The sequence below is a fragment of the Bombina bombina genome, chromosome 9 (genome assembly GCF_027579735.1).
Source record: "Bombina bombina isolate aBomBom1 chromosome 9, aBomBom1.pri, whole genome shotgun sequence".
In the NCBI taxonomy this organism is placed as follows: Eukaryota; Metazoa; Chordata; class Amphibia; order Anura; family Bombinatoridae; genus Bombina; species Bombina bombina.
The window spans coordinates 2,963,860-2,989,570 of record NC_069507.1 but is presented as its reverse complement, the minus strand read 5'-3'; the positions used below and the strand labels follow the sequence as shown (position 1 = coordinate 2,989,570).

General features: G+C 38.2%; 1 protein-coding gene across 1 annotated transcript in view; it reads right to left on the bottom strand.

Annotated features, from left to right (window-relative positions):
• The window catches only part of LOC128639990 (polycystic kidney disease 2-like 1 protein), a 400,840-nt gene that overhangs the window by 142,462 nt on the left and 232,667 nt on the right, over positions 1-25,711 (bottom strand). The window contains exons 6-7 of the mRNA XM_053692283.1: positions 7,008-7,178; positions 4,998-5,179 (exon numbers count right to left, since the gene is read on the bottom strand). Of these exons, the coding sequence (XP_053548258.1) occupies positions 4,998-5,179; positions 7,008-7,178 (353 nt within the window). The remainder of the gene's footprint in view (positions 1-4,997; positions 5,180-7,007; positions 7,179-25,711) is intronic.

The following is a 25,711-nucleotide window of genomic DNA, read 5'->3' as shown; positions in this document are numbered from 1 at the left end:
TTCTCACTCTAGTTAGGACACAGCATTATCTAGTCATTGCTACTTACATGCACAGGTTCTCACTCTAGTTAGGACACAGCATTATCCAGTCATTGGTACTTACATGTACAGGTTCTCTCTCTAGTTAGGACACAGCATTATCCAGTCATTGGTACTTACATGCACAGGTTCTCACTCTAGTTAGGACACAGCATTATCTAGTCATTGGTACTTACATGCACAGGTTCTCACTCTAGTTAGGACACAGCATTATCTAGTCATTGGTACTTACATGCACAGGTTCTCACTCTAGTTAGGACACAGCATTATCTAGTCATTGGTACTTACATGCACAGGTTCTCACTCTAGTTAGGACACAGCATAATCCAGTCATTGGTACTTACATGCACAGGTTCTCACTCTAGTTAGGACACAGCATTATCTAGTCATTGGTACTTACATGCACAGGTTCTCACTCTAGTTAGGACACAGCATTATCTAGTCATTGGTACTTACATGCACAGGTTCTCTCTCTAGTTAGGACACAGCATTATCCAGTCATTGGTACTTACATGCACAGGTTCTCACTCTAGTTAGGACACAGCATAATCCAGTCATTGGTACTTACATGCACAGGTTCTCACTCTAGTTAGGACTCAGCATTATCTAGTCATTGGTACTTACATGCACAGGTTCTCTCTCTAGTTAGGACACAGCATTAAATAGTCATTGCTACTTACATGCACAGGTTCTCACTCTAGTTAGGACACAGCATTATCCAGTCATTGGTACTAACATGTACAGGTTCTCACTCTAGTTAGGACACAGCATTATCCAGTCATTGGTACTTACATGCACAGGTTCTCATTCTAGTTAGGACACAGCATTATCCAGTCATTGGTACTTACATGTACAGGTTCTCACTCTAGTTAGGACACAGCATTATCCAGTCATTGGTACTTACATGCACAGGTTCTCACACTATTTAGGACACAGCATTATCCAGTCATTGGTATTTACATGCACAGGTTCTCACTCTAGTTAGGACACAGCATTATCCAGTCATTGGTACTTATATGCACAGGTTCTCACTCTAGTTAGGACCCAGCATTATCTAGTTATCTGTACTTACATGCACAGGTTCTCATTCTAGTTAGGACACAGCATTATCTAGTCATCGGTACTTACATGCACAGGTTCTAATTCTAGTTAGGACACAGCATTGTCCAGTCATTGGTACTTACATGCACAGGTTCTCTCTCTAGTTAGGACACAGCTTTATCTAGTCATCGGTACTTATATGCACAGGTTCTCACTCTAGTTAGGACACAGCATTATCCAGTCATTGGTACTTACATGCACAGGTTCTCTCTCTAGTTAGGACACAGCTTTATCTAGTCATTGGTACTTATATGCACATGTTCTCTCTCTAGTTAGGACACAGCTTTATCTAGTCATTGGTACTTATATGCACAGGTTCTCATGCTAGTTAGGACACAGCATTATCTAGTCATTGGTACTTACATGCACAGGTTCTCTCTCTAGTTAGGACACAGCATTATCCAGTCATTGGTACTTACATGCACAGGTTCTCACTCTAGTTAGGACACAGCATTATCCAGTCATTGGTACTTACATGCACAGGTTCTCACTCTAGTTAGGACACAGCATTATCCAGTCATTGGTACTTACATGCACAGGTTCTCTCTCTAGTTAGGACACAGCTTTATCTAGTCATTGGTACTTATATGTAGGCTTACCATACGTCCCGTTTTTACCGGGATTGTCCCTGTTTTGAGCCCCTGTCCCAGTGTCCCACCCGTTTTTCATTTTTGTCCCGGCCGCCGGTGTTCTATCAATCATTCCAGCAAATTCATCAGACTAGCGTAGTCTGCTGAATTAGCTGGAATGATAGAACACCGGCAAATCTGTGAATTTAGCTTTGTTGCGCATGCAGCATGCACTGCCTTTTACAGCTGTCTGCTGCCCGTCGGAATGTGCGACCGTGACGTCACCACATTCCTGCAACAGACGGGTCACAGAATCCGACTGATAACGTGTGCTCCACCTCTGCTTCACACTCAGTGTTTTAGGCGCCTTCAACTTAGGAGAACGCATCGTGGGGCTGCACACTGTGGCTTCCTGTTGCTGAAGCAAATACCAACAACAACAAATTTCTTGACTTTTGCAGATCTTCTTGCTGATAATGATAAGTACGTGTGAGTTACTTACTACAATACAATATTACTTGATCTTTTCCTTTTTTCATATGCAACCACATATCTTAGGCTGCTATCTCTATCTGCTATGTGGTGTTATTATTCATTTATATTATTAGATATCTCCATTAATAATTGTGCTTCTGGGGTCACTCATCAATCATCATTAATTATGGATGGTAAACTAATAATTGTGCTGCTGGTCATTAATTATGTCAATATAATTGTGCTGCTGGAGTCAACTCATCATCATTAAATTAATGATGATGATTGATGACCCCAACAGCACAATTATATTAACATAATTAGTGATGCCCAGCAGGACAATTATATTAACATAATTAATGATGATGACCCCCAGCAGCACAATTAAATTAACATAATTAATGATGATGACCCCAGCAGCACAATTAAATTAACATAATTAATGATGATGACCCTAGCAGCACACTTATATTACCTTCATTAATGTAATTAATTATGTTAATATAATTGTGCTGCTGGGGGTCATTATCATTAATTATGTTAATATAATTGTGCTGCTAGGGTTATCACATCATTAAGTATGTTAATATAATTGTGCTGCTAGGGTCATCATGTCATTAAGTATGTTAATATAATTGTGCTGCTGGGGTCATCATTAAATTAATTGATGTCACTAATTATGTTAATATAATTGTGCTGCTGGGGTCATCCTCATTAAATAAATTATTGTCACTAATTATGTCAATATAATTGTGCTGCTGGGGTCAACTCATCATTAAATTAATGATGATGATGATGGATGACCCCAGCAGCACAATTATATTAACATAATTAATGATGATGACCTCAGCAGCACAATTAAATTAACATAATTAATAACATTAATTAATTTAATGATGATGTTGACCCCCAGCAGCACAATTAAATTAACATAATTAATTATGATGACCCCAGCAGCACAATTATAATTAATGATGATGAGTAACCCCAGCAGCACAATTATATTACTATAATTAATGATGATGACGCCAGCAGCACAATTATATTACCATAATTAATGATGATGACCCCAGCAACACAATATATTACCATAATTAACGATCATGAGCACAGCAGCACAATTATATTACCATCCATAATTAATGTAATTGTGCTGCTGGGGTCATCATCATCATCATTATGTTAATTTAATTGTGCTGCTGGGGTCATCATCATTAATTATGTCAATATAATTGTGCTGCTGGGGTCAACTCATCATTAAATTAATGATGATGATGATGGATGACCCCAGCAGCACAATTATATTAACATAATTAATGATGATGACCCCAGCAGCACAATTATCTTAACATAATTAATGATGCTCACCCCAGCAGCACAATTATATTAACATAATTAATGATGATGACCCCAGCAGCACAATTAAATTAACATGATGATGATGACCCCAGCAGCACAATTACATTAATTATGGATGGTAATATAATTGTGCTGCTGTGCTCATGATCGTTAATTATGGTAATATATTGTGTTGCCGGGGTCATCATCATTAATTATGGTAATATAATTGTGCTGCTGGGGTCATCATTATTAATTATGGTAATTGTGCTGCTGAGGTCATCATCATTAATTATGGTAATATAATTGTGCTGCTGGGGTCATCATCATTAATTATGGTAATATAATTGTGCTGCTGGGGTCATCATCATTAATTATGGTAATATAATTGTGCTGCTGGGGTCATAATCATTAATTATGGATGGTAATATAATTGTGCTGCTGGGGTCATCATCATTAATTATGGATGGTAATACAATTGTGCTGCAAAAAAATGTAGTAATATAATTGTGCATGGAAAATTAGTTCTGGTTGACAAATGCCCCGCCCCTTGGCCACACCCCTGACCACACCCCCACTGGCACCGTGCCAAGTGGTCCCAGTTTCATCTCTAAAAATTATGGTAAGCCTACTTATATGCACAGGTTCTCTCTCTAGTTAGGACACAGCTTTATCTAGTCATTGGTACTTATATGCACATGTTCTCTCTCTAGTTAGGACACAGCTTTATCTAGTCATTGGTACTTATATGCACAGGTTCTCATGCTAGTTAGGACACAGCATTATCTAGTCATTGGTACTTACATGCACAGGTTCTCATTCTAGTTAGGACACAGCATTATCCAGTCATTGGTACTTACATGCACAGGTTCTCATTCTAGTTAGGACACAGCATTATCTAGTCATTGGTACTTACATGCACAGGTTCTCATTCTAGTTAGGACACAGCATTATCTAGTCATTGGTACTTACATGCACAGGTTCTCATTCTAGTTAGGACACAGCATTATCTAGTTATCCGTACTTACATGCACAGGTTCTCATTCTAGTTAGGACACAGCATTATCTAGTCATTGGTACTTACATGCACAGGTTCTCATTCTAGTTAGGACACAGCATTATCTAGTCATTGGTACTTACATGCACAGGTTCTCATTCTAGTTAGGACACAGCATTATCTAGTCATTGGTACTTACATGCACAGGTTCTCATTCTAGTTAGGACACAGCATTATCCAGTCATTGGTACTTACATGCACAGGTTCTCATTCTAGTTAGGACACAGCATTATCTAGTCATTGGTACTTACATGCACAGGTTCTCATTCTAGTTAGGACACAGCATTATCTAGTCATTGGTACTTACATGCACAGGTTCTCATTCTAGTTAGGACACAGCATTATCTAGTCATTGGTACTTACATGCACAGGTTCTCATTCTAGTTAGGACACAGCATTATCTAGTTATCCGTACTTACATGCACTTTCCAAAGGTGCTGAAGTTTTCCACCTGGGTCCCAAACAACAGGTATCCCAGCTGGGCATAAGCAAAGAATACAATGAAAAACATGATGGCAAAACCTAAAATGTCTTTAGCGCAGCGAGCGAGGGTGGACGACAGCTGTGTCATCGTCTTATTGAAGCTGATGTATTTGAATATCTGGAAGAGAAAAAATAGTTCCATTTCTTTGTATTTCCAATATCAGATTCAGTCCTTTCTTATTCACAGACCCTCAGGGCATAGTCTAGCAGGGTCGTTAGAGAAGTGAGGGAGGGGAACAGGTTATTAAAGGGACATGCTCTAATACGTTATATGTAAGCAAAGTGCAGCAAAGCACTACTGGGAGCTAGCGTTATGTGCAGCTAGCTCCCGAGCCACCTAGGTATTGCATTCTATATCTAATTCATGAATGGCAGGGACAGATACAGAACAAAATGAGCTCCTGTCCTGCTCGCTGTATTTCATGCCATTATTACAACAAGACTGGCTGCTGTTTACAGGGTGTGGGTAAAAGCCGGATCCTGCTGGATCTATGCCTAATCTAGACAAATACACAGAAATGTCATTGTTTTCCACACAAACACATCCATACACTTCTGGATCCATAAAGATTTTACACAAAAACATCTGCGTCCTTTCAGAGCCAACACTACTTTTCAGAAAAAAAGACAGATCATGCCGGATCCATGCCTAATTTAGACATATACATGAATGTAAGTGTTCCACACAAACATATCCAGACACTTCTGTATTCTTCAATATTTTGCACCAAAACATCTGTGTCCTTTTAGAACCAATACTTTTTTTGCTTCAAAACAGCCGGATCCTGCCAAATTCATGTCTAATTCAGACAGATATCCTCAAATTTAAATATTTTCTATACAAACACATCCAGACACTTCTGAATCCAATAATATTTTGCACAAAAACATCTGCGTCCTTTCAGAACCAACACTTTTTTACAGAAAAAACGCCTTATCCTGCCGGATCCATGCCTAATTTAGGCAGATATACACAATTGTAAGTATTTTCCACACAAATACATCCAAATACTTGTGGATCCAGCAATATTTTACAAAAAAACATCTGGTCCCTTTAAGAACCAACACTACTTTTCAGAAAAACAGACAGATCATGCCGGATCCACGGCTAATTTAGACAGATATACACAAATGTAAGTGTTTTCCAAGCAAATACCTCCAGATACTTCTGATCCATCACTATTTTACACAAAACCATCTGGGTCCTTTCAGACCAAACACATTTTTTTTACACAAAAATATTCTGATCCTACCATATCCATGTCTTATTTAGACAGATATACACACATTTCATTTGTGTCCACACAAACACATCCATCTAGGTCCTTTCAGAACCAACAGTTTTTTTTTACAGAAAAACAGAAAAACTGTTGGTTCTAAAAGGACCCAAATATTTTTGAGTAAAATGTTGTTGGATACAGAAGTGTCTGGATGTGTTTGTGTGGAAAACACTTACATTTGTGTGTATTTGTCTAAATTAGGCATGGATCCGGTAGGATCCAGCTGTTTTTCTGTAAAAAAAAGTGTTGGTTTTGAAAGGATCCAAATGTTTTTGTGTAAAATATTAATAGATACAGAAGTGTCTGGATGTGTTTGTATGGAAAACACTTACATTTGTGTGTATCTGTATAACTTAGACATGGATCCGGCAGGATCCGGCTGTTTTTTTTTTAAAAAAGTGTTGGTTCTGAAAGGACCCAAATGATTTTCAGTAAAATGTGGTTGGATACAGAAGTGTCTGAATCTGTTTGTGTAGAAAACACTTAAATGTGTGTGTATGTGTCGAAATTAGGCATGGATCCAGCAGGATCCGGCTGTTTTTCTGAAAAAAAGTGTTGGTTCTGAAAGGATCCAAATGTTTTTGTGTAAAATATTGATAGATCCAGAAGTGTCTGAATGTGTTTGTGTGGAAAACACTTACATTTCCTGTAAAGAACCTAACAAACCTTTATCCATGCGAAGAACAGATTGACTGCGTTCATGTTGTTGTACTGAGTCTGCCAGAACGCCAGAAACTCAAAGTCTGCATAGATTGTAGGTTGTTGTAGCAGTGTTCCCATAAGTCTGTTCACCTCCAAGGTACGAAAGATGTGAAAAGCAATGGCTACAAGAGAAAGCTGACACACATAAAATAATTAGTCAAATAAATATAATATTTATAATAAAGTATGTGAGAATAATGACTGTCTATCACTGAGTCTGACTGTGGGAATAATGACTGTCTATCACTGAGTCTGACTGTGAGAATAATGACTGTCTATCACTGAGTCTGACTGTGAGAATAATGACTGTCAATCAGTGAGTCTGACTGTGAGAATAATGACTGTCTATCAGTGAGTCTGACTGTAAGAATAATGACTGTCTATCACCGAGTCTGACTGTGAGAATAATGACTGTCTATCACTGAGTCTGACTGTGAGAATAATGACTGTCAATCAGTGAGTCTGACTGTGAGAATAATGACTGTCTATCAGTGAGTCTGACTGTAAAAATAATGACTGTCTATCACAGAGTCTGACTATGAGAATAATGACAGTCTATCACCGAGTCTGACTATGAGAATAATGACTGTCTATCACCGAGTCTGACTATGAGAATAATGACTGTCTATCAGTGAGTCTGACTGTGAGAATAATGACTGTCTATCAGTGAGTCTGACTATGAGAATAATGACTGTCTATCAGTGAGTCTGACTGTGAGAATAATGACTGTCTATCAGTGAGTCTGACTGTGAGAATAATGACTGTCTATCAGTGAGTCTGACTGTGAGAATAATGACAGTCTATCACCGAGTCTGACTATGAGAATAATGACTGTCTATCAGTGAGTCTGACTGTGAGAATAATGACTGTCTATCAGTGAGTCTGACTGTGAGAATAACGACTGTCTATCACTGAGTCTGACTGTGAGAATAATGACCGTCTATCAGTGAGTCTGACTGTGAGAATAATGACTGTCTATCAGTGAGTCTGACTGTAAGAATAATGACTGTCTATCACCGAGTCTGACTGTGAGAATAATGACGGTCTATCACTGAGTCTGACTGTGAGAATAATGACTGTCTATCACTGAGTCTAACTGTGAGAATAATGACTGTCTATCAGTGAGTCTGACTGTGAGAATAATGACTGTCTATCAGTGAGTCTGACTGTGAGAATAATGACTGTCTATCAGTGAGTCTGACTATGAGAATAATGACAGTCTATCACTGAGTCTGACTGTGAGAATAACGACAGTCTATCAGTGAGTCTAACTGTGAGAATAATGACTGTCTATCAGTGAGTCTGACTGTGAGAATAATGACTGTCTATCACTGAGTCTGACTGTAAGAATAATGACTGTCTATCACCGAGTCTGACTATGAGAATAATGACTGTCTATCACTGAGTCTGACTGTGAGAATAATGACTGTCTATCACCGAGTCTGACTGTGAGAATAATGACAGTCTATCACTGAGTCTGACTGTGAGAATAATGACAGTCTATCACTGAGTCTGACTGTAAGAATAATGACTGTCTATCACCGAGTCTGACTGTCAGAATAATGACTGTCTATCACTGAGTCTGACTGTGAGAATAATGACTGTCTATCACTGAGTCTGACTGTGAGAATAATGACTGTCTATCACTGAGTCTGACTGTGAGAATAATGACCGTCTATCACTGAGTCTGACTGTGAGAATAATGACCGTCTATCACTGAGTCTGACTGTGAGAATAATGACCGTCTATTACTGAGTCTGACTATGAGAATAATGACTGTCTATCAGTGAGTCTGACTATGAGAATAATGACCGTCTATTACTGAGTCTGACTGTAAGAATAATGACTGTCTATCAGTGAGTCTGACTATGAGAATAATGACCGTCTATCACTGAGTCTGACTGTGAGAATAACGACTGTCTATCACTGAGTCTGACTGTGAGAATAACGACTGTCTATCACCGAGTCTGACTGTGAGAAAAATGACTGTCTATCAGTGGGTCTGACTATGAGAATAATGACTGTCTATCACTGAGTCTGACTGTGGGAATAATGACTGTCTATCACTGAGTCTGACTGTGAGAATAATGACTGTCTATCACTGAGTCTGACTGTGAGAATAATGACTGTCAATCAGTGAGTCTGACTGTGAGAATAATGACTGTCTATCAGTGAGTCTGACTGTAAAAATAATGACTGTCTATCACAGAGTCTGACTATGAGAATAATGACAGTCTATCACCGAGTCTGACTATGAGAATAATGACTGTCTATCACCGAGTCTGACTATGAGAATAATGACTGTCTATCAGTGAGTCTGACTGTGAGAATAATGACTGTCTATCAGTGAGTCTGACTATGAGAATAATGACTGTCTATCAGTGAGTCTGACTGTGAGAATAATGACTGTCTATCAGTGAGTCTGACTGTGAGAATAATGACTGTCTATCAGTGAGTCTGACTGTGAGAATAATGACAGTCTATCACCGAGTCTGACTATGAGAATAATGACTGTCTATCAGTGAGTCTGACTGTGAGAATAATGACTGTCTATCAGTGAGTCTGACTATGAGAATAATGACAGTCTATCACTGAGTCTGACTGTGAGAATAACGACTGTCTATCACTGAGTCTGACTGTGAGAATAATGACCGTCTATCAGTGAGTCTGACTGTGAGAATAATGACTGTCTATCAGTGAGTCTGACTGTAAGAATAATGACTGTCTATCACCGAGTCTGACTGTGAGAATAATGACGGTCTATCACTGAGTCTGACTGTGAGAATAATGACTGTCTATCACTGAGTCTAACTGTGAGAATAATGACTGTCTATCAGTGAGTCTGACTGTGAGAATAATGACTGTCTATCAGTGAGTCTGACTGTGAGAATAATGACTGTCTATCAGTGAGTCTGACTATGAGAATAATGACTGTCTATCACTGAGTCTGACTGTGAGAATAACGACAGTCTATCAGTGAGTCTAACTGTGAGAATAATGACTGTCTATCAGTGAGTCTGACTGTGAGAATAATGACTGTCTATCACTGAGTCTGACTGTAAGAATAATGACTGTCTATCACCGAGTCTGACTATGAGAATAATGACTGTCTATCACTGAGTCTAACTGTGAGAATAATGACTGTCTATCACTGAGTCTGACTGTGAGAATAATGACTGTCTATCAGTGAGTCTGACTGTAAGAATAATGACTGTCTATCACCGAGTCTGACTATGAGAATAATGACTGTCTATCACTGAGTCTGACTGTAAGAATAATGACTGTCTATCACCGAGTCTGACTGTCAGAATAATGACTGTCTATCACTGAGTCTGACTGTGAGAATAATGACTGTCTATCACTGAGTCTGACTGTGAGAATAATGACTGTCTATCACTGAGTCTGACTGTGAGAATAATGACCGTCTATCACTGAGTCTGACTGTGAGAATAATGACCGTCTATCACTGAGTCTGACTGTGAGAATAATGACCGTCTATTACTGAGTCTGACTATGAGAATAATGACTGTCTATCAGTGAGTCTGACTATGAGAATAATGACCGTCTATTACTGAGTCTGACTGTAAGAATAATGACTGTCTATCAGTGAGTCTGACTATGAGAATAATGACCGTCTATCACTGAGTCTGACTGTGAGAATAACGACTGTCTATCACTGAGTCTGACTGTGAGAATAACGACTGTCTATCACCGAGTCTGACTGTGAGAAAAATGACTGTCTATCAGTGGGTCTGACTATGAGAATAATGACTGGCTATCACTGACTGAGTGTCATCAGGGCAACTGTCTTTCATGGAGTCTGACTGTGAGAATAATGACTGTATCAGTGAGTCTGACTATGAGAATAATGACTGTCTATCACTGAGTCTGAGTGTGAGAATAAATGACTGGCTATGTCAGACTAAGAATAATGAAATTCTATCACTGAGTATGACTGTAAGAATAATGACTGTCTATCAGTGAGTCTGACTGTGAGAATAATGACTGTCTATCAGTGAGTCTGACTATGAGAATAATGACTGTCTATCAGTGAGTCTGACTGTGAGAATAATGACTGTCTATCACTGAGTCTGACTGTAAGAATAATGACTGTCTATCACTGAGTCTGACTGTGAGAATAATGACTGTCTATCACTGAGTCTGACTGTGAGAATAATGACTGTCTATCACTGAGTCTGACTGTGAGAATAATGACTGTCTATCACTGAGTCTGACTGTGAGAATAACGACTGTCTATCAGTGAGTCTGACCGGTGAGTCTGACTGTAAGAATAATGACTGTCTATCAGTGAGTCTGACTATGAGAATAATGACTGTCTATCACGGAGTCTGAGTGTGAGAATAAATGACTGGCTATGTCGGACTAAGAATTATGAAATTCTATCACTGAGTATGACTGTAAGAATAATGACTGTCTATCACTGAGTCTGACTGTGAGAATAACGACTGTCTATCAGTGAGTCTAACTATGAGAAAAATGACTGTCTGTCACTGAGTCTGACTGTGAGAATAACGACTGTCTATCAGTGAGTCTGACTGTAAGAATAATGACTGTCTATCAGTGAGTCTGACTGTGAGAATAATGACTGTCTATCAGTGTATCTGACTATGAGAATAATGACTGTCTATCACTGAGTCTGACTGTGAGAATAATGACTGTCTATCAGTGTATCTGACTATGAGAATAATGACTGTCTATCACTGAGTCTGACTGTGAAAATAATGACCGTCAATCACTTAGTCTGACTGTGAGAATAATGACTGTCTATCACTGAGTCTGACTGTGAGAATAATGACTGTCTATCACTGAGTCTGACTGTGAGAATAATAACTGTCTATCACTGAGTCTGACTGTGAGAATAATAACTGTCTATCAGTGGGTCTGACTGTAAGAATAATGACTGTCTATCACCGAGTCTGACTGTGAGAATAATGACTGTCTATCAGTGGGTCTGACTGTAAGAATAATGACTGTCTATCACTGAGTCTGACTGTGAGAATAAATGACTGTCTATCACTGAGTCTGACCGGTGAGTCTGACTGTAAGAATAATGACTGTATTAGTGAGTCTGACTGTGAGAATAATGGCTGTCTATCAGCGAGTCTGACTGTGAGAATAATGACTATCTATCACTGAGTATGACTGTGAGAATAATGACTGTCTATCACTGAGTATGACTGTAAGAATAATGACTGTCTATCACTGAGTCTGACTGTGAGAATAAATGACTGTCTATCACTGAGTCTGACCGGTGAGTCTGACTGTAAGAATAATGACTGTATTAGTGAGTCTGACTGTGAGAATAATGACTGTCTATCCCTGAGTCTGACTGTGAGAATAAATGACTGTCTATCACTGAGTCTGACCGGTGAGTCTGACTGTAAGAATAATGACTGTATTAGTGAGTCTGACTGTGAGAATAATGACTGTCTATCACTGAGTCTGACTGTGAGAATAATGACTGTATTAGTGAGTCTGACTGTGAGAATAATGACTGTCTATCACTGAGTCTGACTGTGAGAATAAATGACTGTCTATCACTGAGTCTGACCGGTGAGTCTGACTGTAAGAATAATGACTGTATTAGTGAGTCTGACTGTGAGAATAATGACTGACTATCACTGATTCTGACTGTGAGAATAATGACTGTATTAGTGAGTCTGACTGTGAGAATAATGACTGTCTATCACTGAGTCTGACTGTGAGAATAATGACTGTCTATCACTGAGTCTGACTGTGAGAATAATGACTGTCTATCACTGAGTCTGACTGTGAGAATAATGACTGTCTATCACTGAGTCTGACTGTGAGAATAAATGACTGTCTATCACTGAGTCTGACTGTGAGAATAATGACTGTCTATCACTGAGTCTGACTGTGAGAATAATGACTGTCTATCACTGAGTCTGACTGTGAGAATAATGACTGTCTATCACTGAGTCTGACTGTGAGAATAACGACTGTTTAGATAGAATATATCAAAATGCGCCAAGAAGTTCTACCACACAAGCTTTTCTTAGTATAGGCGAGATCTCCCAACCGGATCTCTAAGATATAAAGAACAAATGTGCCACAAGAAAAGCGCTACACTCCCTATTAGGGTGAGTGTTGCTTGAGGTGGTGTCCACGCTGTGTGTCAACATGTATAAATACAATAGTATGTGTAGGGAAAAGTATATAAATATTTAATAGTAGAGGTATATCAGTTAAAACTATTTAATTATAACTTTTAAAAAACAGATTAAAAATTCCTTATACAGCAAAAAACACAATTTGTGATTGATATACAATTAACAATTATCAGTACAATATCAATAAAATGGTATTAGAATTGAAATTAAAATTGGTTGAGTCTCTATATTAACCACAATTAGGCGTTTGTTAAATGTGGTATAAATATGCTAGCAGAAAAAATGGAATAAGCAAAGGTATTAATCTATTGCGTGCGTGCTGATCCTAATGAGTGAATTGTGTTCCTTAAACAAGTCAAATATTTATTGTGCATATAATGTCCCAAAATGAAGACTCCAAATTTGATCCAATGTGCTCTCCTAAAGAATATAATGTCCAATTTATACGTGAAAATCCTTGTCCTGCAATAATATTAGTCACAATATACACAATGTGTGAAAGGTGGAAAAAAAAAAGGTGGAAAAAATGATTAAAAGTAAAAAATGCAAAATTCCAAATTCAAAATCCAATCTTGAGAAAGGTCTTTTACAAGACCGAAACGCGTAGTAAAACTGGTATAACGGCTCAGGAGCACTAGGTAAGCTAAACACTTATCACCAACACTGTTAGAGGCATTATTGCACTATGTATTTTTCTTTTCTTCCTTAGGTTACTCAGGGACTACTTACCCATCATATAATTTGTTTTGGAATCCACCCAATTTGAAACAAACAACGTCTAGGGATATCACATTATTTTACCAAGCAACTCAGTCACTTTTTTGCATCAAATTTCAGAAAGGATTTTTTACAGTTTTAATATTTTTATATTTTTAGGTGTACACCTTGTTTTTTCAACACAGTTTTTGGATTTTGAATTTTGAATTTTGCATTTTTTACTTTTAATCATTTTTTCCACCTTTTTTTTTTCCACCTTTCACACATTGTGTATATTGTGACTAATATTATTGCAGGACAAGGATTTTCACGTATAAATTGGACATTATATTCTTTAGGAGAGCACATTGGATCAAATTTGGAGTCTTCATTTTGGGACATTATATGCACAATAAATATTTGACTTGTTTAAGGAACACAATTCACTCATTAGGATCAGCACGCACGCAATAGATTAATACCATTGCTTATTCCATTTTTTCTGCTAGCATATTTATACCACATTTAACAAACGCCTAATTGTGGTTAATATAGAGACTCAACCAATTTTAATTTCAATTCTAATACCATTTTATTGATATTGTACTGATAATTGTTAATTGTATATCAATCACAAATTGTGTTTTTTGCTGTATAAGGAATTTTTAATCTGTTTTTTAAAAGTTATAATTAAATAGTTTTAACTGAAATACCTCTACTATTAAATATTTATATACTTTTCCCTACACATACTATTGTATTTATACATGTTGACACACAGCGTGGACACCACCTCAAGCAACACTCACCCTAATAGGGAGTGTAGCGCTTTTCCTGTGAGAATAATGACTGTCTATCACTGAGTCTGACTGTGAGAATAACGACTGTCTATCAGTGAGTCTGACCGGTGAGTCTGACTGTAAGAATAATGACTGTCTATCAGTGAGTCTGACTATGAGAATAATGACTGTCTATCACGGAGTCTGAGTGTGAGAATAAATGACTGGCTATGTCAGACTAAGAATTATGAAATTCTATCACTGAGTCTGACTGTGAGAATAACGACTGTCTATCAGTGAGTCTGACTGTAAGAATAATGACTGTCTATCAGTGAGTCTGACTGTGAGAATAATGACTGTCTATCAGTGAGTCTAACTATGAGAAAAATGACTGTCTGTCACTGAGTCTGACTGTGAGAATAACGACTGTCTATCAGTGAGTCTGACTGTAAGAATAATGACTGTCTATCACTGAGTCTGACTGTGAGAATAATGACTGTCTATCAGTGAGTCTGACTGTGAGAATAATGACTGTCTATCAGTGAGTCTAACTATGAGAAAAATGACTGTCTGTCACTGAGTCTGACTGTGAGAATAACGACTGTCTATCAGTGAGTCTGACTGTAAGAATAATGACTGTCAATCACTTAGTCTGACTGTGAGAATAATGACTGTCTATCACTGAGTCTGACTGTGAGAATAATGACCGTCTATCACTGAGTCTGACTGTGAGAATAATGACTGTCTATCACTGAGTCTGACTGTGAGAATAATGACTGTCTATCACTGAGTCTGACTGTGAGAATAATGACTGTCTATCACTGAGTATGACTGTAAGAATAATGACTGTCTATCAGTGAGTCTGACTGTGAGAATAATGACTGTCTATTAGTGAGTCTGACTGTGAGAATAATGACTGTCTATCAGTGAGTCTGACTGTGAGAATAATGACTGTCTATCAGTGAGTCTGACTGTGAGAATAATGACTGTCTATTAGTGAGTCTGACTGTGAGAATAATGACTGTCTATTAGTGAGTCTGACTGTGAGAATAATGACAGTCTATCAGTGAGTCTGACTGTGAGTCTGTGAGAATAACGACAGTCTATCAGTGAGTCTGACTGTAAGAATAATGACCGTCTATCACCGAGTCTGACTGTGAGAATAAATGACTGTCTATTATTGAGTCTGACTGTGAGAATAATGACTGTCTATCAGTGAGTCTGACTGTGAGAATAATGACTGTCTATCAGTGAGTCTGACTGTGAGAATAATGACTGTCTATTAGTGAGTCTGACTGTGAGAATAATGACTGTCTATCAGCGAGTCTAACTGTGAGAATAATGACTGTCTATCAGTGTATCTGACTATGAGAATAATGACTGTCTATCACCGAGTCTGACTGTGAGAATAATGACAGTCTATCAGTGAGTCTAACTGTGAGAATAATGACTGTCTATCAGTGTATCTGACTATGAGAATAATGACTGTCTATCACCGAGTCTAACTGTGAGAATAATGACTGTCTATCAGTGTATCTGACTATGAGAATAATGACTGTCTATCAGCGAGTCTAACTGTGAGAATAATGACTGTCTATCAGTGTATCTGACTATGAGAATAATGACTGTCTATCAGCGAGTCTAACTGTCAGAATAATGACTGTCTATCACTGAGTCTGACAGTGAAAATAATGACCGTCAATCACTTAGTATGACTGTGAGAATAATGACTGTCTATCACTGAGTCTGACTGTGGGAATAATGACTGTCTATCACTGAGTCTGACTGTGAGAATAATGACTGTCTATCACTGAGTCTGACTGTGAGAATAATGACTGTCTATTAGTGAGTCTGACTGTGAGAATAATGACTGTCTATCAGTGAGTCTGACTGTGAGAATAATGACTGTCTATTAGTGAGTCTGACTGTGAGAATAATGAAAGTCTATCAGTGAGTCTGACTGTGAGAATAATGACAGTCTATCAGTGAGTCTGACTGTGAGTCTGTGAGAATAACGACAGTCTATCAGTGAGACTGACTGTAAGAATAATGACCGTCTATCACCGAGTCTGACTGTGAGAATAAATGACTGGCTATTATTGAGTCTGACTGTGAGAATATAGACTGTATCACTGAGTCTGAATGAAAATAATGACCGACTATCAGTGAGTCTAACTGTGAGAATAATGACTGTCTATCACTGAGTCTGACTGTGAGAATAATGACTGTCTATCACTGAGTCTGACTGTGAGAATAATAACTGTCTATCACCGAGTCTGACTGTGAGAATAATAACTGTCTATCAGTGGGTCTGACTGTAAGAATAATGACTGTCTATCACTGAGTCTGACTGTGAGAATAATGACTGTCTATTAGTGAGTCTGACTGTGAGAATAATGACTGTCTATCACCGAGTCTGAATGTGAGAATAATGACTGTCTATCACTGAGTCTGACTGTGAGAATAATGACTGTCTATCAGTGAGTCTGACTGTAAGAATAATGACTGTCTATCACCAAGTCTGACTGTGAGATTAATGACTGTCTATCACTGAGTCTGACTGTAAGAATAATGACTGTCTATTAGTGAGTCTGACTGTGAGAATAATGACTGTCTATCAGTGAGTCTGACTGTGAGAATAATGACTGTCTATCAGTGAGTCTGACTGTGAGAATAATGACTGTCTATTAGTGAGTCTGACTGTGAGAATAATGACTGTCTATCAGTGAGTCTGACTGTGAGAATAATGACTGTCTATCAATGAGTCTGACTGTGAGAATAATGACTGTCTATCACCAAGTCTGACTGTGAGATTAATGACTGTCTATCACTGAGTCTGACTGTAAGAATAATGACTGTCTATTAGTGAGTCTGACTGTGAGAATAATGACTGTCTATCAGTGAGTCTGACTGTGAGAATAATGACTGTCTATCAGTGAGTCTGACTGTGAGAATAACGACTGTTTAGATAGAATATATCAAAATGCGCCAAGAAGTTCTACCACACAAGCTTTTCTTAGTATAGGCGAGATCTCCCAACCGGATCTCTAAGATATAAAGAACAAATGTGCCACAAGAAAAGCGCTACACTCCCTATTAGGGTGAGTGTTGCTTGAGGTGGTGTCCACGCTGTGTGTCAACATGTATAAATACAATAGTATGTGTAGGGAAAAGTATATAAATATTTAATAGTAGAGGTATATCAGTTAAAACTATTTAATTATAACTTTTAAAAAACAGATTAAAAATTCCTTATACAGCAAAAAACACAATTTGTGATTGATATACAATTAACAATTATCAGTACAATATCAATAAAATGGTATTAGAATTGAAATTAAAATTGGTTGAGTCTCTATATTAACCACAATTAGGCGTTTGTTAAATGTGGTATAAATATGCTAGCAGAAAAAATGGAATAAGCAAAGGTATTAATCTATTGCGTGCGTGCTGATCCTAATGAGTGAATTGTGTTCCTTAAACAAGTCAAATATTTATTGTGCATATAATGTCCCAAAATGAAGACTCCAAATTTGATCCAATGTGCTCTCCTAAAGAATATAATGTCCAATTTATACGTGAAAATCCTTGTCCTGCAATAATATTAGTCACAATATACACAATGTGTGAAAGGTGGAAAAAAAAAGGTGGAAAAAATGATTAAAAGTAAAAAATGCAAAATTCCAAATTCAAAATCCAATCTTGAGAAAGGTCTTTTACAAGACCGAAACGCGTAGTAAAACTGGTATAACGGCTCAGGAGCACTAGGTAAGCTAAACACTTATCACCAACACTGTTAGAGGCATTATTGCACTATGTATTTTTCTTTTCTTCCTTAGGTTACTCAGGGACTACTTACCCATCATATAATTTGTTTTGGAATCCACCCAATTTGAAACAAACAACGTCTAGGGATATCACATTATTTTACCAAGCAACTCAGTCACTTTTTTGCATCAAATTTCCCAAAGGATTTTTTACAGTTTTAATATTTTTATATTTTTAGGTGTACACCTTGTTTTTTCAACACAGTTTTTGGATTTTGAATTTTGAATTTTGCATTTTTTACTTTTAATCATTTTTTCCACCTTTTTTTTTTCCACCTTTCACACATTGTGTATATTGTGACTAATATTATTGCAGGACAAGGATTTTCACGTATAAATTGGACATTATATTCTTTAGGAGAGCACATTGGATCAAATTTGGAGTCTTCATTTTGGGACATTATATGCACAATAAATATTTGACTTGTTTAAGGAACACAATTCACTCATTAGGATCAGCACGCACGCAATAGATTAATACCATTGCTTATTCCATTTTTTCTGCTAGCATATTTATACCACATTTAACAAACGCCTAATTGTGGTTAATATAGAGACTCAACCAATTTTAATTTCAATTCTAATACCATTTTATTGATATTGTACTGATAATTGTTAATTGTATATCAATCACAAATTGTGTTTTTTGCTGTATAAGGAATTTTTAATCTGTTTTTTAAAAGTTATAATTAAATAGTTTTAACTGAAATACCTCTACTATTAAATATTTATATACTTTTCCCTACACATACTATTGTATTTATACATGTTGACACACAGCGTGGACACCACCTCAAGCAACACTCACCCTAATAGGGAGTGTAGCGCTTTTCCTGTGAGAATAATGACTGTCTATCACTGAGTCTGACTGTGAGAATAACGACTGTCTATCAGTGAGTCTGACCGGTGAGTCTGACTGTAAGAATAATGACTGTCTATCAGTGAGTCTGACTATGAGAATAATGACTGTCTATCACGGAGTCTGAGTGTGAGAATAAATGACTGGCTATGTCAGACTAAGAATTATGAAATTCTATCACTGAGTATGACTGTAAGAATAATGACTGTCTATCACTGAGTCTGACTGTGAGAATAACGACTGTCTATCAGTGAGTCTGACTGTAAGAATAATGACTGTCTATCAGTGAGTCTGACTGTGAGAATAATGACTGTCTATCAGTGAGTCTAACTATGAGAAAAATGACTGTCTGTCACTGAGTCTGACTGTGAGAATAACGACTGTCTATCAGTGAGTCTGACTGTGAGAATAATGACTGTCTATCAGTGTATCTGACTATGAGAATAATGACTGTCTATCACTGAGTCTGACTGTGAAAATAATGACCGTCAATCACTTAGTCTGACTGTGAGAATAATAACTGTCTATCAATGAGTCTGACTGTGAGAATAATGACTGTCTATCAGTGAGTCTGACTGTGAGAATAATAACTGGCTATCAGTGAGTCTGACTGTGAGATTAATGACTGTCTATCAGTGAGTCTGACTGTGAGAATAACAACTGTCTATCACTGAGTCTGACTGAGATTAATGACTGTCTATCAGTGAGTCTGACTGTGAGAATAATGACTGTCTATCACTGAGTCTGACTGAGATTAATGACTGTCTATCAGTGAGTCTGACTGTGAGAATAATGACTGTCTATCACTGAGTCTGACTGTGAGAATAATAACTGTCTATCAGTGAGTCTGACTGTGAGAATAATGACTGTCTATCAGTGAGTCTGACTGTGAGAATAATGACTGTCTATCAGTGAGTCTGACTGTGAGATTAATGACTGTCTATCAGTGAGTCTGACTGTGAGAATAACAACTGTCTATCACTGAGTTTGACTTTGAGAATAATAACTGTCTATAAGTGAGTCTGACTATGAGAATAACCCCTTAACGACCGAGGACGTGCAGGGTACGTCCTCAAAAAAAAGGCAGTTAACGCCTGAGAACGTACCCTGCATGTCCTCGGTGTGGAAAGCAGCTGGAAGTGATCCCGCTCGCTTCCAGCTGCTTTCCGGTTATTGCAGTGATGCCTCGATATGGAGGCATCCTGCAATAACCTTTTTAAGCCATCCGGTGCAGAGAGAGCCACTCTGTGGCCCTCTCTGCACCAGAGATCGGTGGCTCAATGCGTTGGTGGGTGGGAGCCGGACCGGGAGGCGGGTGGCGGCCATCGACGGCCTTGGTGATGTGCAGGGGGGGCGGGATCGTGGGCGGGGATGGCCAGGGGCGCGCACGGATGCGCGTGCACGGGAGGGCGGGCGCGTGCACGGGGAGGGAGCGGGTGGGAACCACTACGCTACAGAAAAGGCATTAATAAAAAATGTTAATCAAAAGTTAAAAAATGGCTAAAAAGTTTAAAAAAAAAACGATCAGCAAGGTGGTGGGGGTTTGTCTGTGTGGGGGGGAAGCTACACTACAGAAAAAAACCAAACAAACAAAAATAAAGCACTTTTTTTTTGCAAACTGGGTACTGGCAGACAGCTGCCAGAACCCAAGATGGCCCCCAATGAGGCAGAGGGGAGGGTTAGAGAGCGGTTTTGGGGGGGATCAGGGAGGTTGGGGGCTAAGGGGGGATCCTACACAGTAGCATATGTAAATATGCTAAAAAAAAATTTTTTTTTTAAAAAACCCTTTTATTTTAGTACTGGCAGACTTTCTGCCAGTACTTAAGATGGCGGGGACAATTGTGGGGTGGGGGAGGGAAGGGAGCTGTTTGGGAGGGATCAGGGGGTGGGAACTGTCAGGTGGGAGGCTGATCTCTACACTAAAGCTAAAATTAACCCTGCAAGCTACCTACAAACTCCCTAATTAACCCCTTCACTGCTAGCCATAATACACGTGTGAGGCGCAGCAGGATTTAGCGGCCTTCTAATTACCAGAAAGCAACGCCAAAGTCATATATGTCTGCTATTTCTGAACAAAGGGGATCCCAGAGAAGCATTTACAACCGTTTGTGCCATAATTGCACAAGCTGTTTGTAAATTATTTCAGTGAGAAACCGAAAATTTTTAAAAATGTAACTTTTTTTTTCAATTTGATTGCATTTGGCGGTGAAATGGTGGCATGAAATATACCAAAATGGGCCTAGATCAATACTTGGGGTTGTCTACTACATTACACTAAAGCTAAAATTAACCCTACAAGCTCCCCAATTAACCCCTTAACTGCTGGGCATAATACACTTGTGGTGCGCAGTGGCATTTAGCGGCCTTCTAATTACCAAAAAGCAACGCCAAAGCCATATATGTCTGCTATTTCAGAACAAAGGGGATCCCAGAGAAGAATTTACAACCATTTATGCCATAATTGCACAAGTTGTTTGTAAATAATTTCAGTGAGAAACCGAAAGTTTGTGAAAAAATTTGTGAAAAAGTGAACGATTTTTTGTATTTGATCGCATTTGGCGGTGAAATGGTGGCATGAAATATACCAAAATTGGCCTAGATCAATACTTTGGGATGTCTACTAAAAAAAAATATATACATGTCAAGGGATATTCAGGGATTCCTGAAAGATATTAGTGTTCTAATGTAACTAGCGCTAATTTTGGAAAAAAGTGGTTTGGAAATAGCAAAGTGCTACTTGTATTTATGGCCCTATAACTTGCAAAAAAAGCAAAGAACATGTAAACATTGGGTATTTCTAAACTCAGGACAAAATTTAGAAACTATTTAGCATGGGTGTTTTTTGGTGGTTGTAGATATGTAACAGATTTTGGGGGTCAAAGTTAGAAAAAGTGTGTTTTTTTTCAATTTTTCCTCATATTTTATAATTTTTTTTTATAGTAAATTATAAGATATGATGAAAATAATGGTATCTTTAGAAAGTCCATTTAGTGGCGAGAAAAACGGTATATAATATGTGTGGGTACAGTAAATGAGTAAGAGGAAAATTACAGCTAAACACAAACACCGCAAAAATGTAAAAATAGCCTTGGTCCCAAACGGACAGAAAATGGAAAAGTGCTGTGGTCATTAAGGGGATAATGACTGGCTATCACTGACTGAGTGTCATCAGGGCAACTGTCTTTCATGGAGTCTGACTGTGAGAATAATGACTGTATCACTGAGTCTGACTGTGAGAACGATGACTGTATCAGTGAGTCTGACTGTGAGAATAATGACTGTATCAGTGAGTCTGACTGTGAGAATAAATGACTGGCTATGTTGGACTAAGAATAATGAAATTCTATCACTGAGTATGACTGTAAGAATAATGACTGTCTATCACTGAGTCTGACTGTGAGAATAACGACTGTCTATCACTGAGTCTGACTGTGAGAATAACGACTATCAGTGAGTCTGACTGTGAGAATAACAACTGTATATCACTAAGTCTGACTGTGAGAATAACTGTCTATCAGTGAGTCTGACTGTTAGAATAATGACTATCTATCACTGAGCCTGACTGCGAGAATAACGACGGTCTATCAGTGAGTCTGACTGTGAGAATAATGACTGTCTATCACTGAGTCTGACTGTAAGAATAATGATTGTCTATCACTGAGTCTGACTGTGAGAATAACGATGGCCTATCAGTGAGTCTGACTGCGAGAATAATGAATATCATTGAGTCTGACTGTGAGAATATAGACTGTATCATTGAATCTGACTGTGAGAATAATGACTGTCTATCACTGAGTCTGACTGTAAGAATAATGATTGTCTATCACTGAGTCTGACTGTGAGAATAACGATGGCCTATCAGTGAGTCTGACTGCGAGAATAATGAATATCATTGAGTCTGACTGTGAGAATATAGACTGTATCATTGAATCTGACTGTGAGAATAATGACTGTCTATCACTGAGTTTGACTGTGAGAATAATGACTGTCTATCACTGAATCTGACTGTAAGAATAATGACTGTCTATCACTGAGTCTGACTGTGAGAATAATGACTGTCTATCACTGAGTCTGACTGTGAGAATAATGACAGTCTATCAGTGAGTCTGACTGTGAGAATAATGACGGTCTATCAGTGAGTCTGACTGTGAGAATAACAACTGTCTATCACTGAGTCTCACTGTGAGAATAATGACTGTCTATCACTGAGTCTGACTGTGAGAATAAATTACTGGCTATGTCGGACTAAGAATAATGATTGTCTATCACTGAGTCTGACTGTAAGAATAATGATTGTCTATCACTGAGTCTGACTGTGAGAATAATGACAGTCTATCAGTGAGTCTGACTGTGAGAATAATGACAGTCTATCAGTGAGTCTGACTGTGAAAATAATGACTGTCTATCAGTGGGTCGTAGTGTAATCATAAATGTCTTTCACTGAGTCTGAGTGTAATCATAACAACTGTCTATCACTGAGTCTGACTTTGAGAATAATAACTGTCTATCAGTAGGTCCGACTATGAGAATAATGACTGGCTATCAGTGAGTCTGACTGTAAGAATAATGACTGGCTATCACTGAGTCTGACTGTAAGAATAATGACTGTCTATCACTGAGTCTGACTGTGAGAATAAATGACTGTCTATCACTGAGTCTGACTGTGAGAATAAATGACTGTCTATCACTGAGTCTGACCGGTGAGTCTGACTGTAAGAATAATGACTGTATCACTGAGTCTGACTGTAAGAATAATGACTGTCTATCACTGAGTCTGACTGTGAGAATAATGACTATCACTGAGTCTGACTGTGAGAATGACTGTCTATCAGTAAGTCTGACTATGTGAATAATGGCTGTCTATCACTGTGTCTGACTCTAAGAATAATGATTGTCTATCACTGAGTCTGAGTGTCATCAGGACAACTGTCTTTCATGGAGTCTGACTGTGAGAATAATGACTGTTGTCCTGATGACACTCAGACTCAGTGATAGACAATCTGTAAGGGAATATCCAATAAAGGAACTCAAAACACAGATTTAAGTGTTAATTAGTTTGTATCACTACTAGTAATGTGATTACCCAATTTGTCTAAGGCAATCTAATACAGCAGTGAAATTAATATAGAATGATTTAAAGTTCAGAACCAATCTTATTTGGTACAGATAGTGAGATAGTGGAAAAAGAAGAGTAACCTCCTAAAAAGTATTCTGTTTATGTGGATCACTAAAGTTAACAGGATGGAATGAGAGGCTAAGTAAACCTTTCTATTTATTCTGAAAATTAACTCAGGCAGAAACGTTTATAGGCAGAGTATTCATATTATTTACAGTTCACAGGTTTGTTATTTTTCTACTACGGTACCTTAGTTTCAGGCAGTTTGTTATACCTGTGATCTCACGGCACTCCGGTGTTGATCTGTGCCGAAAACACTGGTTGTTCGCTATACCGGAAGTTCCGGTTTTACTTCAGAGCGCTTCTGGGAAATGTAGTCCTGCTCTGCGAGGAAAATATAGAACAGTAAGGTAAGAGTAATATTTGCTGGTTATGAATTCGGATGTAATTCAGCTATGCCAGATCGAGTCTTTGATCCACAGTAGGGTGAGAAGGAGGAAAAGGTTTCAAAGGAATCCGGTCCTGTGTTAGGAGCTGTCAGTTCACACAGCTTACTCGTGCAGAGACAAAAGTTTCTCCTTGCAGGTTTGGAAATGAGGCTTTGCTCTCAGGTGTTCGTAAGAAACGAATCAGAATAACTAAGCAATGTTGCTTAGTTGTTCTGGCTATTTAAAGGGGATTTATCCAATAGTAAAAAAGGAATGTCTTAAAGGCACAGTATCCCTTACAGGACCCCCCTCTCAAGGACGCTGTTCCACAGCGGTAGGACGAGGTCTGTCCGGGTGACGGCGATGAAAAGAAGAGATCAATTTGGGAGCCTTAATATTAGAAGCAGGTTCCCAAGAATCTTCATCAGAAGAGAAATTCTTCCACCGAATAAGATACTGCAAGGTACCCCGACGCAATCTGGAATCCATAATAGAATGGACTTCAAACTCATCAGGATCAAGGAGAAGTGGTGGAGGAGGTAGAAGAACGTTGGTATCCCTCTGATCCGTATAGGGCTTCAAAAGTGATACATGTATCGTTAGGTGAATACGAAGGCTATCTGGAAGATCTAGAGTGACAGCGTTTTGATTCACTATACTTTTAATGCGGTAGGGACCGATGAAAAGACTCGCTAACTTTTTGCTGGGTAATTGTAGTTTCAGGTTTCTGGTAGATAGCCAAACCTTCTCACCAATGGAGTAGTTTGGTGGGTGTCTTCTGCGTAAGTCATAATACCTTTTTTGTGCAGAT